The sequence below is a fragment of the Mytilus trossulus genome, chromosome 2, assembly GCF_036588685.1.
Source record: "Mytilus trossulus isolate FHL-02 chromosome 2, PNRI_Mtr1.1.1.hap1, whole genome shotgun sequence".
Lineage (NCBI taxonomy): Eukaryota > Metazoa > Mollusca > Bivalvia > Mytilida > Mytilidae > Mytilus > Mytilus trossulus.
Window position 1 is genome coordinate 30004930 of NC_086374.1, and position 16757 is coordinate 30021686.

The 16757-nt window shown below is 31.2% G+C and overlaps 1 protein-coding gene across 1 annotated transcript in view; it reads right to left on the bottom strand.

Moving 5' to 3' along the window:
• LOC134705706 (collagen alpha-1(I) chain-like) overlaps nt 1–16757 on the bottom strand; it is a 73680-nt gene that overhangs the window by 45787 nt on the left and 11136 nt on the right. Inside the window, exons 3-13 of the mRNA XM_063564427.1 lie at nt 15854–16082; nt 14027–14189; nt 12481–13032; nt 12063–12110; nt 11518–11580; nt 5576–5650; nt 4910–4975; nt 4178–4234; nt 3127–3180; nt 2593–2646; nt 1780–1833 (exon numbers count right to left, since the gene is read on the bottom strand). Coding sequence (XP_063420497.1) covers nt 1780–1833; nt 2593–2646; nt 3127–3180; nt 4178–4234; nt 4910–4975; nt 5576–5650; nt 11518–11580; nt 12063–12110; nt 12481–13032; nt 14027–14189; nt 15854–16082 — 1415 coding nt within the window. The remainder of the gene's footprint in view (nt 1–1779; nt 1834–2592; nt 2647–3126; nt 3181–4177; nt 4235–4909; nt 4976–5575; nt 5651–11517; nt 11581–12062; nt 12111–12480; nt 13033–14026; nt 14190–15853; nt 16083–16757) is intronic.

Below are 16757 nucleotides of genomic sequence, written 5' to 3' on the forward strand. Positions count from 1 at the left end.
TCAAAATAAACTACAATGATAAAAAAAACAAAAAAAACACTTTGTCATTATAATTGAAAATTACTTTAATCTGAAAGTTACGGATGTTCGGCTTTATGAAATAGAATCAAATAGTGTGTGCCTCTTTGAAGAAATAGCCATTTTCAAAAATCATAAAAAAGTTGCCACTGAAATATAACTAGAGGCTCCAAAGAGCCTGTGTCGCTCACCTTGGTCTATGTGAATATCAAACAAAGGAAGCAGATGGATTCATGACAAAATTGTGTTTTGGTGATGGTGATGTGTTTGTATATCCTACTTTACTAAACAGTCTTGCTGCTTACATTTATCTCTATCTATAATGAACTTGGCCCAGTAGTTTCAGTGGAAAATGTTAATAAAAATTTACAAATTTTATGAAAATTGTTAAAAATTGACTATAAAGGACAATAACTCCTTAGGGGGTCAATTGATCATTTCGGTCATGTTGACTTATTTGTAAATCTTACTTTGCTGAACATAATTGCTGTTTACAGTTTATCTCTATCTATAATAATATTCAAGATAATAACCAAAAACAGCAAAATTTCCACAAAATTATCAATTCAGGGGCAGCAACCCAACAACAGGTTGATTGATTCATCTGAAAATTTCAGGGCAGATAGATCTTGACCTGATAAACATTTTTACCCCTTGTCAGATTTCCTCTAAATGCTTTGGTTTTTGAGTTATAAGCCAAAAACTGCATTTTACCCCTACGTTCTATTTTTAACCGTGGCGGCCATCTTGGTTGGTTGACCGGGTCACGCCACACATTTTTTAAACTAGAAACCCCAATGATGATTGTGGCCAAGTTTGGTTCAATTTGGCTTAGTAGTTTCAGAGGAGAAGATTTTTGTAAAAGATAACTAAGATTTACGAAAAATGGTTAAAAATTGACTATAAAGGGCAATAACTCCTAAAGGGGTCAACTGACCATTTCGGTCATGTTGACTTATTTGTAAATCCTACTTTGCTTAACATTATTGCTGTTTACAGTTTATCTCTATCTATAATAATATTCAAGATAATAACCAAAAACAGCAAAATTTCCACAAAATTACCAATTCAAGGGCAGCAACCCAACAACGGGTTGACTGATTTATCTGAAAATTTCAGGGCAGATAGATCTTGACCTGATCAACAATTTTACCACATGTCAGATTTCCTCTTAATGCTTTGGTTTTTGAGTTATAAGCCAAAAACTGCATTTTACCCCTATGTTCTATTTTTAGCCGTGGCGGCCATCTTGGTTGGTTGACCGGGTCACGCCACACATTTTTTAAACTAGATACCCCAATGATGATTGTGGCCAAGTTTGGTTCAATTTGGCCCAGTAGTTTCAGAGGAGAAGATTTTTGTAAAAGTTAACAACGACGACGGACGCCGGACGCCGGACGACGCCGGACGCCGGACGCAAAGTGATGGGAAAAGCTCACTTGGCCCTTCGGGCCAGGTGAGCTAACAAGAACCAAACCACTCAATTAGAAGACTACCTCACAAAAAATCTCTTTTTTAATCTTTACTACATTTATTTTGGTTAGTACCCATGAACAATTCCTTAAAAGTAGTAACTTCAAATATCAATAGAGATCTATTTAAAAGTCTTATTATATGAGACCATATAGAAGAGTACATTTGCAATTCAGTATGAAGTATTTGATTTATCATCATTAACTACGATGAACAACAGTCCAGCTACTATGTAACATGGGGTATAACTAGCTCTGAGCCTATTGCCATCTGTCTTATATATCGTACCTTATCTCCTTGATCTCCCATAGCTCCTCTTTCACCGTCTCTTCCAGTTCTTCCCTGTAATAAATATCAAAAGTGGTTCTCTTACTGCCAAATTTTTGTATGCTTACCTTTCTATTATTATTATTATTTTTTAATCATTATAACCATCAAATATTTACTGAAACGAAAACTTTTATTTGGGCTATAGTACAATTTTAGACCCAGTTAATATTGGAATTGTTAATTTTTTCACATAACCTGATAGTTGAAACTATAAAAGCAATAAGATTAATTATATGTCTGAAATTGTTGTAACTTAAACATGATTTCTTGTTTAAAATAATCAATTTCAACAGAACCCAAAAAGCATCATAAATATTAGTTTAATAAATATTCAAGACATTTGGTTAAATTATTGACCTTTAGAGCATAATGTTACCATTTCCATCAAGCAAACTTGGTTAATTAAAGTAGAAACTATATCTGCTCTTTCAAGGATTTTTTTACTGGATATATTTTCGGAAATCAAAACATTATGAAGGTAATGGGTATGAATGCAATGTCCCCTACTGGAAAGAAGATGAAACACATAATTTTGAGCATTTTTTTTATTTCAAAGGAACATATTCTGCAGAGATTACATAAGTAGAATGAAATTCAAAATTTAATACTTCTCAGAAAACAACTGATAACAAATATCCAGTCAAACAGGCATAATAAAAAAAGTGAGGAAAACTAAATTGAACTGAAGGATTGATAGACAGAGTGGTAAGACTAATGGACTATATTCCAATAACCTAATTGATTGTTTTTTACTGTCGTGAATAAACTTACTCGTTTTCCTGGATTACCCTGTGGTCCTGGAGCACCACGGCCTCCTTGAGGTCCCTAAAATAAAAATTAAAAGTTCCAGGATGAGATATGGGTCATATCCTCGTGGAATGACATATGTGCAAAATGTCATAGAATTTCAGTTAAAACAGTTAATTAAAAGTACAAAAGTACCCATTTTCTTTTTTATTTAGATATACAAATAAACAAGATCTGAGGTTTGATAAATTTATGTGGTGGTTCAAAATTCTTCAAAATTTTTGAAACAAGAGTAGTGTTTAAGGTAAAGTTGACAAGGAGCTGATAAACAGTAAAACTCTGTCCTGTTAATTGTAAATTATATATAAATATGAAAAGAACATACATCTTGCACAACATAATAAACATTACAAAAAATTTGAATCAGAGGCAAGCAACTCTGAGTGTGTTATGTTTCTGACTTTAACTCAATGTTGATTTTTAAGATTGATGTGAAAAAAAACTATTTAGACCATCAAGCGACAATAATTAACAGTTGAGATTATAAGAAAGGAATACCTGTTCTCCTGGGTGTCCAATATCTCCTTTTAATCCTCCATCTCCAGGAGGTCCCTGTAATTAATGTATATTTTGAAATTTTATTATAATAATAATAATATATAAAAAATAATGTGTTTCTTTCTTCTAAGATTTTTCAAAATGAGCAAAAGCAAACAAATCTCAGTATATTCACTCATTTTTTTTCAAGGACATAAATAAACATACATTATAGCAAACAAAACACAGTCAATAATCAATAAAATATTGTAGAAAATCAATCTTTTAATAAAAAGGAATGAATTAATTTACTCTCAAAACATACTTGTTTAAATCACATCATAAATATTAACCGGTGTTTAATTTTCTTCAGAACTCTCAGTTTTAAAACAACTGATAGTACAATTTTATTTTGAATAAATAAATAATATTTATTCTGCAGTTTGGATGTTTACCAAGGAAAATAACCTCAATGGGGTAATATGAACTGAATGAACAATACTTATCAAACTGAGTTACTCTATTGTTTTATACCCTTTATACCCTCAATCACTAAAATATATCAATAACCATTATCTCAATTAACTTAGTTATCTAAGGGAGACAATTCATAAGGAATTCAAATTTCACTTAAATATAAAATTATCTAGGGTAAACAATTCATTAGGAATTCAATTTCACTTGAATAAGTTATCTAGGGAAGAAAATTCATTAGGAATTCAAATTTCACTTAAATAAGTTATATAGAGGAGGCAATTCATTTGGAATTCTAATATCCCTTAAATAAGTTGTTGAGGGGAGACAATTAATTAGGAATTCAAACTTCACTTTAATAAGTTGTTGAGGGGAAATAATTAATTAGGAATTCAAACTTACTCAAAGAAGTTATTGAGGGGAGACAATTAATAAGAATTCAGTTTCACTTAAATAAGTTATCTAGGGGAGACAATGCATTAGGAATTCAATTTCACTTAAATAAATTATCTAGGGGAGATAATTAAAGTTATCTAGGGGAGATAATTAAAGTTATCTAGGGGAGACAATGCATTAGTTCAATCTTAAAATAACATACCACTGGTCCTGAATTTCCAGTCATACCCTGGGGTCCATTTGCTCCATGCATAGACATCTGTAATTAGAATATGTAAAAAAATTAAAATGTAACATAATAAATCTGAAATGAAAGAATTTCTGTCTTTTACGATAGTAAAGGCAGATGTCTGTCTGGTGTGCAAACAAAAAAGTTATGAGTGACCAAAGCATCATGTACATAGATTCTCAAGTTGTAATGAACATTGCATTCATAACTTCCTAAGCAATTAAAGTTTAACCACTGACTAAAGATTCTGAAAGTTGAATTCTAAAAGGTAATTAATTAAGAAAAAGCAAAATATTTGATTGACGATAAAAAGCCGATGTTTAACTGAAAAAGTTAATAAAATGTGCAACATTATCTGGCAGAGCCTCAGTCTCTTGAACTTGAGATGTGAACAACAACTTTACCTAAAGATATCTTGCTACAAGAGTATTTCAATCAATACACTACTGTGAAATCATTCATTTTCATGGGTATCAATTTTCATAGATTGAGGAATTCTTGATTTTGTTGTTTTGCTGACGTCTCATACAAACGTATAATTTCTACTTCGTTGGACATTTTAATTTGTGGTGTGCATGTACCAATGAAATACACGCAAATTGGTATCCAACGAATAATAATGTATCCACAGTAACTAGATTTTCCTCTAGCAGGTAATTATAAGATCCCAAAGTACTGTCATACTTTCAATGTATTTACACTTACCATATGCTGTGATAACATTTGTCTGAAGGCCTCAGCTTGTGGTGCCCTCTTTTGGTCCCAATTCATCTATAAACCAAACAAACAAATAGTTACGAATGCTATTATTTATGATACAGTATGTATGGCAAACTAAACTTATTTTATTATAATGAAATCAGAAATAAAAATAATAACCTAGGCAATGAGAAAACAATTAAAATTTATTATCATAAGTTACAGAATATATCCATATCAAACATTCAAAATAGATATTTCCTTTCTGTATGCATCTTAATTCAATAAACTCCTCATATATACCAGGATTAAAATTTTGTAGCCAGACTAGTGTTTCATTAGAATTGAAGAACTGGCCTTTTTTTCTGAACATATCTTTAAAATATTGTAGCTTATAATAAACATGTTATAAATTTAGTCAAGTATAAAAATAAGCGAAACAATATTATCTTAATAGGAGATTTGAATACTAACCATATAGTTATATTTGCCAGGCAAAATGTTGCCATAACATAAGCAAAACTCAGACCTTAGATGAAACCAGGATCATTCATAATTTATGATAATCTTGAATTTATATAAGGAAACCATCAATCCAAGTTTGATTATACCATCACTATTAGTAGAAATTTGACTGATAAAATAGTTAGATGTCAACAATAACTAACTTACAGGAATGACAAAAACATGGCCTGGAGCTCCTGGTAGACCAGATGATCCTGGTACTCCATCCCTGCCAGAATATCCCTGTAAAATGAAAAGAGATTAATAACAAACAAAAAATTTACTTTCAATCTGGTAGTATTTAAGTGTTCGTAATAACAGTATAATTGCTATACTTTTGAAGATTGAATTTTCTTTAACTGGATCAGTTATTTTCTTTTGGAAAAAAATCCTCACACAAGAATATGTGAAAATTTTTGTCATTTATGCTTATCCTGAAAGGACTTGTAACAAATGACCCAAAGTTGAACAGTAAGTCATGCTTGATTTTTTTAATTGAAAAACTTATTTAAAGGGAAACTTCACAAAAAAATCAAAAATTGATATTATGTTCATTCTGTATAAAAATGGTCAAATTCATAGATATTAAAGTTTTATTCCGCTAGATAAGCGATCACCATAGATTTTAAATTTAGAGTATCAATTCTCTACATTCCGCCATTTTGTCTTCTTTCCCGATTAATGAAACGATATGTCTATAAACCACAAAGAAACAAAACTACAGTAACCGATGTAGTCGTAATTGCGTGTTGATATCTTGTCAATCGTACGGTTGTTTTATCCGACTAACTAATTTGATACGGAAAATATTCTTTAAATTACCATGGTCTGTTGTTTTTAAACTTGATATTGGAATTAGGTGAAAAGTCAAAGATGAAATCATAAATAAGTGTTCCGTGAAAATTGTTTTCAAAATCTAATTTGTTCATAATTCTTTAAAGTAATAAACTGTTTTCAAATAAATTTTGATCTTCCCTCTTCTGATCACCAGCATGGCTAAAGGTATTACTTCCAAAGGTATTGTGAGGGGTGTGAGGTGACACGTCCATGTATTCAAGGTATTTCCTGTAGGGCTTGCAAGTTCACACATCGTTTCACTTCTGCAGGTATTGATCAGTGTACACGGCTGATAACATTTAACTTTCCATTTTGAACTATCAGATGTATAATATACAACTTTGTCTTACTTGTCATTACCAAACTCATACGCTTGTTTATAAATAACATTTCTGGTGTAAAGAATATTATTCATAAAAATATAAATAATACCCAAAAAATAAGATTTGATGAAATTAAAATCTATTTCAATATTTTTTCCAAGGGTGAATTTGGGAAAATGTAATATATACTCATTGTCAAAAGTGAAGGACAGATTGGAACATACCAGAAATATTGATTAAAAAAAATGTATGCACTTGCTGACGATTCGTTTATACGACTGGATAGAAAGTTACGGAACTATAGCGCAATTTAAAATATATACATGTATACATTGAACATAAGAAAAAATCATATATTTTGAATAAATAGGGGTAAAAGTGTTGTAAAAAGACTAGTCCACGTATGCCAACAGTATGTAATCATCGAATGTCGATAGACTATTGTATACCAGAAAAAGAAGAGAACCAATTTGATTTTAAATTCAGGTCGATGTATAACTTTTGCTTTGGTTCATTGAAGTTGTGGACATAGTAAAATCACAGATTTATATTTCAATAAGATTGTTCTCGAACAAAGAAAGGAATTCGTCATCACAATTGTTATATATGCCACTGGACGAACACTAATTATCCCAAAGGGATGTGAATATTTTGCTGGGAAACTTTTGAGTATCAAATTTTCAAATTAATTTCGGGATTTTTTTTACCTTGGTATTCAATAACAGAAAAAAGAAGAAATTACTTGTCCGCTAAATAGGGGTATTCTTGTCAGATGAAAGACTTTTAGTTATATTTAAAAAATAGGGAAATATGACATTAAATTGGTTCTGTCTTTTTTTTTTAAACATCGTTAAAAAGATGTGTGTCTAAGGTGAATGCCACAAGAACCCTGTAATACTAGTACGAGAGTATAGCATGTAAACATTCCTTCTCAATAATATGGTTGTATTGGAAATCTTTTCATACAGATTGACAACTCATTGTCCGATATGCATGTAATATTTGCCACATGACGCCCATAGTTCTTTCTACCATCATCATCTTATTCTTTGATATTGCTGTCAACATCGATGGGAGTAATGGACCTTCAGAGCTTCTCCGTGTTATACACTTGTGAAATATATAGACGAAATTTCTGTATTGAAATGAATATACATCTCACAAACAGGATTTTCAAATAACGATTTTGAGTAATCACCTTACAAACCAATATAAACGTATGGCAAGATATAACCATGAAGGAATTTAGTTTTTGTCAGACACAAGAACTCATCACTATTATAAACGTATACGTATATATGCATACAATTTCAAATATCAAGAACAAGCGGTCGATGTTGATAGTCCGTTTTCTAACTGTTCGAGTTAGACATGTCACTTGTTCATTTTTGAAAGCCTTCATATTTTCCGTCTAACGATGGGAACTGTTTCTGATTGTGTTGACTATAAATGCTTGTATGATAATTCTGTAGTTTATCTGTACAAGCGGTTGTATTTCCTCTCCTTTCCCAACAAACAAACGAACGAAACGCTACTAGTCTGCTTTCTCTGGAGCTCATCCTCAATGGCTCTTATACGTCAGGAAACTTACATGTATACTAATAATGATTGTTTCAAGAACAACGATGTATGGACGAACTATTCTAAATTCGTCAATATCAGTTATGCATGACTAAAATATAACTTTTATTACAACTACTGTATTACTTATTTGGATTAATGACGGCTATCATGTTCAACATTGCACAAATATTATCATAGAATTAAAAAAAAAAACTCAAAAATCCTTAAAAAAAATAATGCCTTAGCTTAGATAATTGGTATTTTTTCACAAAAAGTTCGTGTAAATGATTGTCAAATGAATTTAATTACATAAGAATAAAATATTAAAAAGAAACTAAAAAAAAATCATGTATGTTGTATTTTTTGGTCAATTAAAAACTTTAAAATTGCAATAGTTTTATTAGCATTTAAACACAGCCAGATTTGAATACAAGTTAAGAAATTCCGGTAAAGTCAATGATATCAAACAGATGTACAATGGTATATCAAATTGGGTAATATTGCATTTAGTTTTTATTTTATTAAACTACTATTTTTTACTTCATATTTGAATCTTTAAGCCAATTGCCGCTAAGAAAGTAATCAACCAGATGCTCCACAGGGCGTAGCTTTATACGACCGCAGAGGTTGAACCCTGAACGGTTGGGGCAAGTATGGACACAACATTCAAGCTGGATTCAGCTCTAAATTGGGATTGTGATTAAATAGTTGACACAGCATAGGTTTCTGACACAGAATGAATGTGTTCTAATGAACTTAAATTTTTTGTTTTCTCTTAGAGCAATTCACTATGCTGTTGAATATTAATCCTCTCAAACAAATATTTGAAGAAATTTTCTTTTTATTTATGAAATTTCAAATTGAACCCAATTTTTTAATCACATCCCCCTTTCCCTTATTCCAAAACTAATCTCAATTAAAATATTCTAATGGAGTTTGCAACAATAACTACTCATTTAAATACATCATAAAATATTAAGATGTAAAAAAACTGCTTGTTATCACTGAATGGTAAAGATTATTTAAATTTATCAGTTGGTAGTATTGATTGATTGATTGATTGTTGGTTGCTTTACGCCGCATTAGCACAAAAATGGTAGTAAAAAGTGAATATACATTGTATATTGTATATAACAAAGATTTAAGTTGATTCTGGACAAAGAAAGATAACTCCAATTAAAAAAAATTCTTGCAATAAGATATTTCTTGCTTACTATTCTGGACAAAGAAAGATAACTCTAATTGAAAAAAAAATTTGCTATTTCACAATATTGTGAAATTAGATATTTCTTGCCATTGCACAATACTGTGCAATTGAAAAGACTTGCTATTGCACAATACTTAATATAATAGTTTTAGATCCTGATTTGGACCAACTTGAAAACTGGGCCCATAATCAAAAATCTAAATACATGTTTAGATTCAGCATATCAAATAGGCCCAAGAATTAAATTTTTGTTAAAATCAAACTAAGTTTCATTTTGGACCCTTTGGACCTTAATGTAGGCCAATTTGAAAACGGGACCAAAAATGAGGAATCTACATACACAGTCAGATTTGGCATATCAAAGAACCCCATTTATTCAATTTTTGATGAAATCAAATAAAGTTTAATTTTGGACCCCGATTTGGACCAACTTGAAAATTGGGCCAATAATCAAGAATCTAAGTACATTTTTAGATTCAACATATCAAAGAACCCAACCGATTCATTTTTTGTCAAAATCAAACTAAGTTTAATTTTGGACCCTTTGGACCTTAATGTAGACCAATTTGAAAACATGACCAAAAGTTAAGAATCTACATACACAGTTAGATTCGGCATATCAAAGAACCCCAATTATTCAATTTTGATGAAATCAAACAAAGTTTAATTTTGGACCCTTTGGGCCCCTTTTTCCTAAACTGTTGGGACCAAAACTCCCAAAATCAATACCAACCTTCCTTTTATGGTCATAAACCTTGTGTTTAAATTTCATAGATTTCTATTTACTTATACTAACGTTATGGTGCGAAAACCAAGAAAAATGCTTATTTGGGTCCCTTTTTGGCCCCTAATTCCTAAACTGTTGGGACCTAAACTCCCAAAATCAATACCAATCTTCCTTTTGTGGTCATAAACATTGTGTTTAAATTTCATTGATTTCTATTCACTTAAACTAAAGTTATTGTGCGAAAACCAAGAATAATGCTTATTTGGGCCCTTTTTTGGTCCCTAATTCCCAAACTGTTGAAACCAAAACTCCCAAAATCAATCCCAACCTTTCTTTTGTGGTCATAAACCTTGTGTCAAAATTTCATAGATTTCTATTAACTTAAACTAAAGTTATAGTGCGAAAACCAAGAAAATGCTTATTTGGGCCCTTTTTGGCCCCTAATTCCTAAAACGTTGGGACCAAAACTCCCAAAATCAATACCAACCTTCCTTTTATGGTCATAAACCCTGTGTTAAAATTTCATAGATTTCTATTAACCTTTACTAAAGTTAGAGTGCGAAAACTAAAAGTATTCGGACGAAGACGACGACGACGACGACGCCAACGTGATAGCAATATACGACGAAATTTTTTTCAAAATTTGCGGTCGTATAAAAATTGTTTCCTTTTATTTTTATACATTTTCGGATTTACCAATCTGAATTTTATTTTCAATTAATTTACACAATTTAATTATTGAATCTTTATTCTCGCTTGAACTCACACCTGCGGCTAAATAGCTACAAGGTAAACGAATTGACCTCAAGCCGAGAAATATACAGTGACCTTTACAAAATAATATACACACTCTGCTCACACATTAGTTGCATTGAAATGATTATCAAAACAATAACGGTAAAAAGAACTGAAATATTTTCAGTTCAATATCGGTAAAAATGTTCAATAAATATTTTATGAATAAAATCTCAACAATAATTAATTAAATTTATTCAAAAACATTTACTAGAGATAATTTTATAGGAGTTTAATTCAATCATTACAAAACGGTATATGCATATTCATTTTCGTTCATTATTATATTGTGGTTAATAACTACGACCATTCGTCAGCTGTGCGCTTTTAATTACGTATATTGTCGATAAGCTATAAGAGTTAAACAGATTTTATATTTTCCAAGAATTCAATAAATCGGGCTAATACGTCACGACCCACTCGAGAATTCAACCAAAAAAGTTACAAATATTTGATTTTCTCCGTTTTTAGAAGGAATATAAATTTAAAACTTTGCAAATGTGTTTTTTATGTTAAGATGAACATAATTAGATGATAAGTAAAAAATCGCGGAATTTCCCTTTAAAACAAATGTTGTTTCTGTAATATTGTTATTTGGAAGGAGAGTTGTTTCATTGGCACTCACACCACATCTTCCTATATCTAGCACTAAACTTACTGAATCTCCTTTTGGACCTTGTGGTCCAGCTGGTCCTCTTGGGCCTGGTGGTCCAGGTGGGCCCTGAAATATTATATATGTATGGTAACTAATTTGAATCGAAGAACCAGAAAATAAAGGAAAAAGGAATATTAACTAATATATGCCAGTTAACATTATTGCAATAATCCTTAACTTTTTTTTGGTTAAATGAATAAAATTCAATACTGTGTGAAATTTTACATTAAATCATCAAACTTTTTATAAGGTAGTCACTGAATTAAGTAGTTCCCTAAATAAATGTCTTAATTGTATCATTTTTAAACACAATTCTTATTAGCTTATTCTCATTAAGTTGAATCCAAGTTTCAAGAAAAGATGGATGAGATGAGATTCAGCCAAATTCTGTAAAGATATTTTATCATTTTTTTCTCTGATCATTATCACTTTATTGTTAAGAAAAAGTTTGAGAGTGGCAAGAGGTCTTAACTCTCAAATTTTCCCAAACATATGGAGATAGATATTTGACGTATTTTGAAAACATATGTGATCAAAAGTAAACTTACATATCTGTAAGCATAGGACACTCCGGCAGCTGCATCATATTCTACTAGCTGAAAAATACAGGGTACAAACAATGTAAAGCAATTACATGTACAGCTTTATTCAACAAAATTAAACATTACAATTATATACTATTAAATATCAGCTAAGAATTTCATTACATACAAATGCAAATGTGTATGAAAAAAATATTTTGTTGAAAGAGATAAGTTTAGGTCAAAACTCCACAAGGAGTTAAAGCATAGTAAGTGTGATGTGTGATATTCAGACACATAAAACTCATTGATATGTGTTTTGGTTTAGGTTTAGGTTAGTGTGATTTACACACCATCAATAAATTTGCCTCAATCACTTGTTTATCTATGATTAAAATTTATTTGAATGTAATCTAAATGTAAAATAAATAGAAAACAAAGTTACCAGACTGCCATCTTTTCCAACTATATATCCTTCTTTATCGTAAACCTTATCTCCAACAACAAACTGCCCTCCAGTCTTTTTATCACCACCTCCAACTGGCATTCCTAATCCACCGTCAACATACATGCCTCCATTTTTATCACCGCCTCCAACTGGCATTCCTAATCTACCGTCAACATACATGCCTCCATTTTTATCACCTCCTGGCATTGGAGAATATGGCACAAAAGTTTCATTCTCAGTCAAAGCAAGTCCTTGTCCACTTTTATCAACCATTTGAAGTCCAGCACCATCTTTTCCAACCATTTGAATGCCAGCTCCGTCTTTCCCTACCATTTGAAGTGCAGCTCCATCTTTACCAAGTAAGGGCATACCACCTCCAAGTTTGTCGCCACCCATAACATACATACCTCCATCTTCAGTGTAGACAGGGAGTGGAGGCTGTTCAGATTTAACACCATTGCCTGGACCAGCCATACATTCTGGACAGAACTCTATACAATGTTTCATGCCATGATCTCCTGGTAGTACTGCTAGATCTTGGATTAATCCCTATAAACCAATAGCAAGATCAAATGTATAAGGATTCAGGACCTTCGATTCATATCTAGGATCTAGACATAAACCTGTTTCAATTTTTTGGTATAAGAAACAATTTCTGCAATTTTTTTAAATTGATGGGATGGGCTTATTCAACTAATTCAGGAGTACTTGGTCATTTTATTTAAAAATACAAATCCCCTTTTTAATTTTATTTTTTTTACAATCACTTACAGAAACTGAATATTCTCTAATTTGGTGTTATCTTTTTTTTCTATATATTTTGATAATATCATAGTGGACTTAGGAATTTCAAATGTGTATGACAATACTTTGTTGACTTAAAAATACTTGTGCAAATAAAATCATCATAGATACCAGGATTGAAATTTTGTATTTGCAGCAGATTGGCGTTTCATCTATAAAAGACTCATCAGTGAAGCTCCATTCAAAAAAGTTAAAAAGGACAAAAAAGTATGAAATTGAGGACCAAAAATTCCTAAAACTTTTGACAAATACAACTAAGGTAATCTATTCCTGAAATAGAAAATGACCAAAGTTCAGACATTTTAGTAACAGTAATACCATTAAAATATAGATGGTTAACTAGTTTGAACATAAACAGTTTTAAATATATTTTACAATTGATGATATGAGAAGAAAGGCATGGACTCTAGTACTCATACAGGACAAAATCTTTGGTGTACATAACGGTCTCAGAATACAAATAGTTTAATGGATAGGATCTAAACAGATTGTGATATTTGCATTCCGTTCTACATTTAGCTGTGGGCACAATTCCTAAGAACATAACCAGTACCTCTATGGGGTACTGTAAAGTTCTTTTGTATTTATGACAATTTAAGAAGGTAAATGGTAGAGGGGCGAGAATCTGAACCTTATTTTAGTTATCAAACAATTAATGATATGAAAGCGGCAGGTCATAGTTTTGAGGGACAAAACCTATGGTTGACTAGTATGGTCTAGAATATAAAAAAAAACTCACATTAAATAAGGTTGAGTCTCCAAAATCCCTGCCAATAAGAACAAGTCCTTCTCTGCTCATTTGTGCTGGAATGTCTCGTTTCAGATTCTTTGGTGATTGAGCATCACAATCTAACCAAGCAGTAATTTCCTGACCTTGTACCACTATTGCAACTCGATGCCAACTGAAATTTAGAAAATAAATGGATAATTAACTAGAGAAAAATTATAATATTTATAGATATGGGTGGTTCTTCAAACGAATGGGTGTTTCTCAGCTTCAATCTCATTGAAGAGCGAAAGCTCCAAGACAAGATATGGCTGAGAACATTGTTGAGTTTGAAAGACCATTGATCTGTTTAATGCTAATTTGTCTATGACGTCATTGATATTAATATTGACAATGTCACATGAGTCCTTAATTTCTGACAATAACTTTCAATATCAAGTGAGTAGCGCTAGCATGATATGAAAAATTATCACAAAAAAATAATGTAAATGAAAAATGTGGTAAAACTTTGTTACAAAACTGTGACCTTGTCTCATAAATTCAACCTTTAGAAACGAATAATGAAGGTCAAGATAACATAATTCTAGGATAGACTTTCATCACTTTGTTGGGCGAAGTCATAAAAATCATCAACTGCTGAGTCAATTAGTGAAATTAAGTTTGAAGTAATGCATCATCTTTCAAAGAATTGTTTCATAAAACTATACCTACACATATATTACTTTAATGAAAATGTCAAATTAAACAATTAGGAACTTTGTACAACAAATTATTACTGAAAATTTGATTCATACTAGTATGAACAAGCCAGAGACCTGACAGTCAGACTGATACCTAATTCAGAGGCCCTGACCCTAACTTTTTTTTATAAATAAAAATCAGTAATTTTGGTGTAATAGGAAAAATAGCTCTCCTTTTAGCATATCCAAAAACTGCAGTGGTAGAAAAAATATCTTCCTTTCGCATGCCCCAAAATCATCTAGGTCTTATCTGAGCTTTAGTAAAAGTGTTTTTGTAACTTTAAATGACAATAAACAAATGAATGGTTTATTACTATGCAGTATATAGTGCTTCAGTCTGCATGGTAAGCCACTAGTCCGATGCCCCAGACTAATGAAATTTCATTCAGACAAGTAAGTTTTTGCAAAATTTTGTAATGACCAATAAGAAAAATGTCAGAAATTTGGTCTTCGGACTAGTAGTTGAAAATGTTTTTGGTGCAGACTGGTGCTTGTAGTTCAGTTGATGAACCTTGTATACAAATTTTAATGACAGTCTCATACTCAATAAAATTCAAACAACAGAATTTCATGATGGATCAATTGAAGAAAAAAATAAAAGAAGAATGTGTTGAAGGACATGCATCTGCACCCCTCCCCCCAAAAAAAAAATAAAAAGAAAGCTTAAAAGGGACTCTAAATGAATAACTGTTCAAATTTGAACTTTGTCAATCAGTCTGCATGCTATGGATCTTAGCTTTGTGTGTGAGTTTCATAGAATTTGGATGAGCAAAACTTAAGTAAGATTGCAGTACCTACCTGTAATGTAAAAATTGCAATTTCCAAGTTTTAAGGGCATAACTCTACAACATGGATGAGGTAAACTACAGTAAGAGTGCACCCTTGGCATCTGTGTTGCAAAAAAACATCATTTGAATTGAACACAATAGAGTCTAGTGTGAATTTTGACACATTTGGAGAAATTCAACATATAACAATAAAAGAATATCTGTATAATCTGTTGTCACAGAGTTATGAATTAATCCTTGACAAATTGGGATGTTTGAATTAATGTGAGATGAGTTGATTTATAACTATGACCAAAAAAACAATTTCTCACCTATCATCATTAGTGTTAAAGTTGAATCTAGCTGGCTTCTCATTTTTGATTGTGTTGTCACTATAGAGAAACGTTGTCCGTGAACCAACATACACGCTAAGGATTTCCCTAACCTCTTCTTGGTTATAGATGGTCAACAAGGGAATTTTCAATTTTTTCTTCCCATCAGCAAGGTCAATTTTTCCCTGCTTAAACGTGGAGATGATCGTGAATGTTTCTGGAATACCCTCTGTAATTAAAATATAAATATAATTTGAAATTGTTATATATATTGTCCATTTCAATGAAATTCTTCCCACTACAAGAAAAATTATCTTTACATTAATCTAAACCTGATAAAAAAAACAGATCTAAAATTACTACACGTTTCATTAAACAATCAGGTTAAGTAAAGTAGTACAATATAGGGCATCTGTTTTTCTTCTTTAAGATTCCTCAGTTTAACTTTAAGACCGATTTACCTTCTGCAATATACAAATTTATTCCAAGAGAAGATAAGATTTCTGGTAAAGGTTAATGACTTTTCATAGAAAATCTAGATTGGTTCAAGTCTGTCACAAGATGCCAATTTACTGGATAAAATACTATGGTCCTACCCATCCTCAAACAGTATGGTAGCCTTTCTTTGGATTTTGGTGTTGTACCTTTAAGTCATAATAATAACCTATCCAAATTTTGAACCAAATCAAATGTACTTGTGGTTTAATGTGATCCAAAAGCCTGAACAATTTACAGCAGATTGTTATTTCAGGAATTTCTTCTCAGGATAGAAAGAAATTTAAATAAAAATGCAAAAGATTTCTGAAATCTTTACAAAGGATAGCTTTAAATATAACATTTCAAATTCAATTTGACAAAAATTGTTCAAACAAAATACTTTCTAGAAAAAAAGGGTTCTGAATAA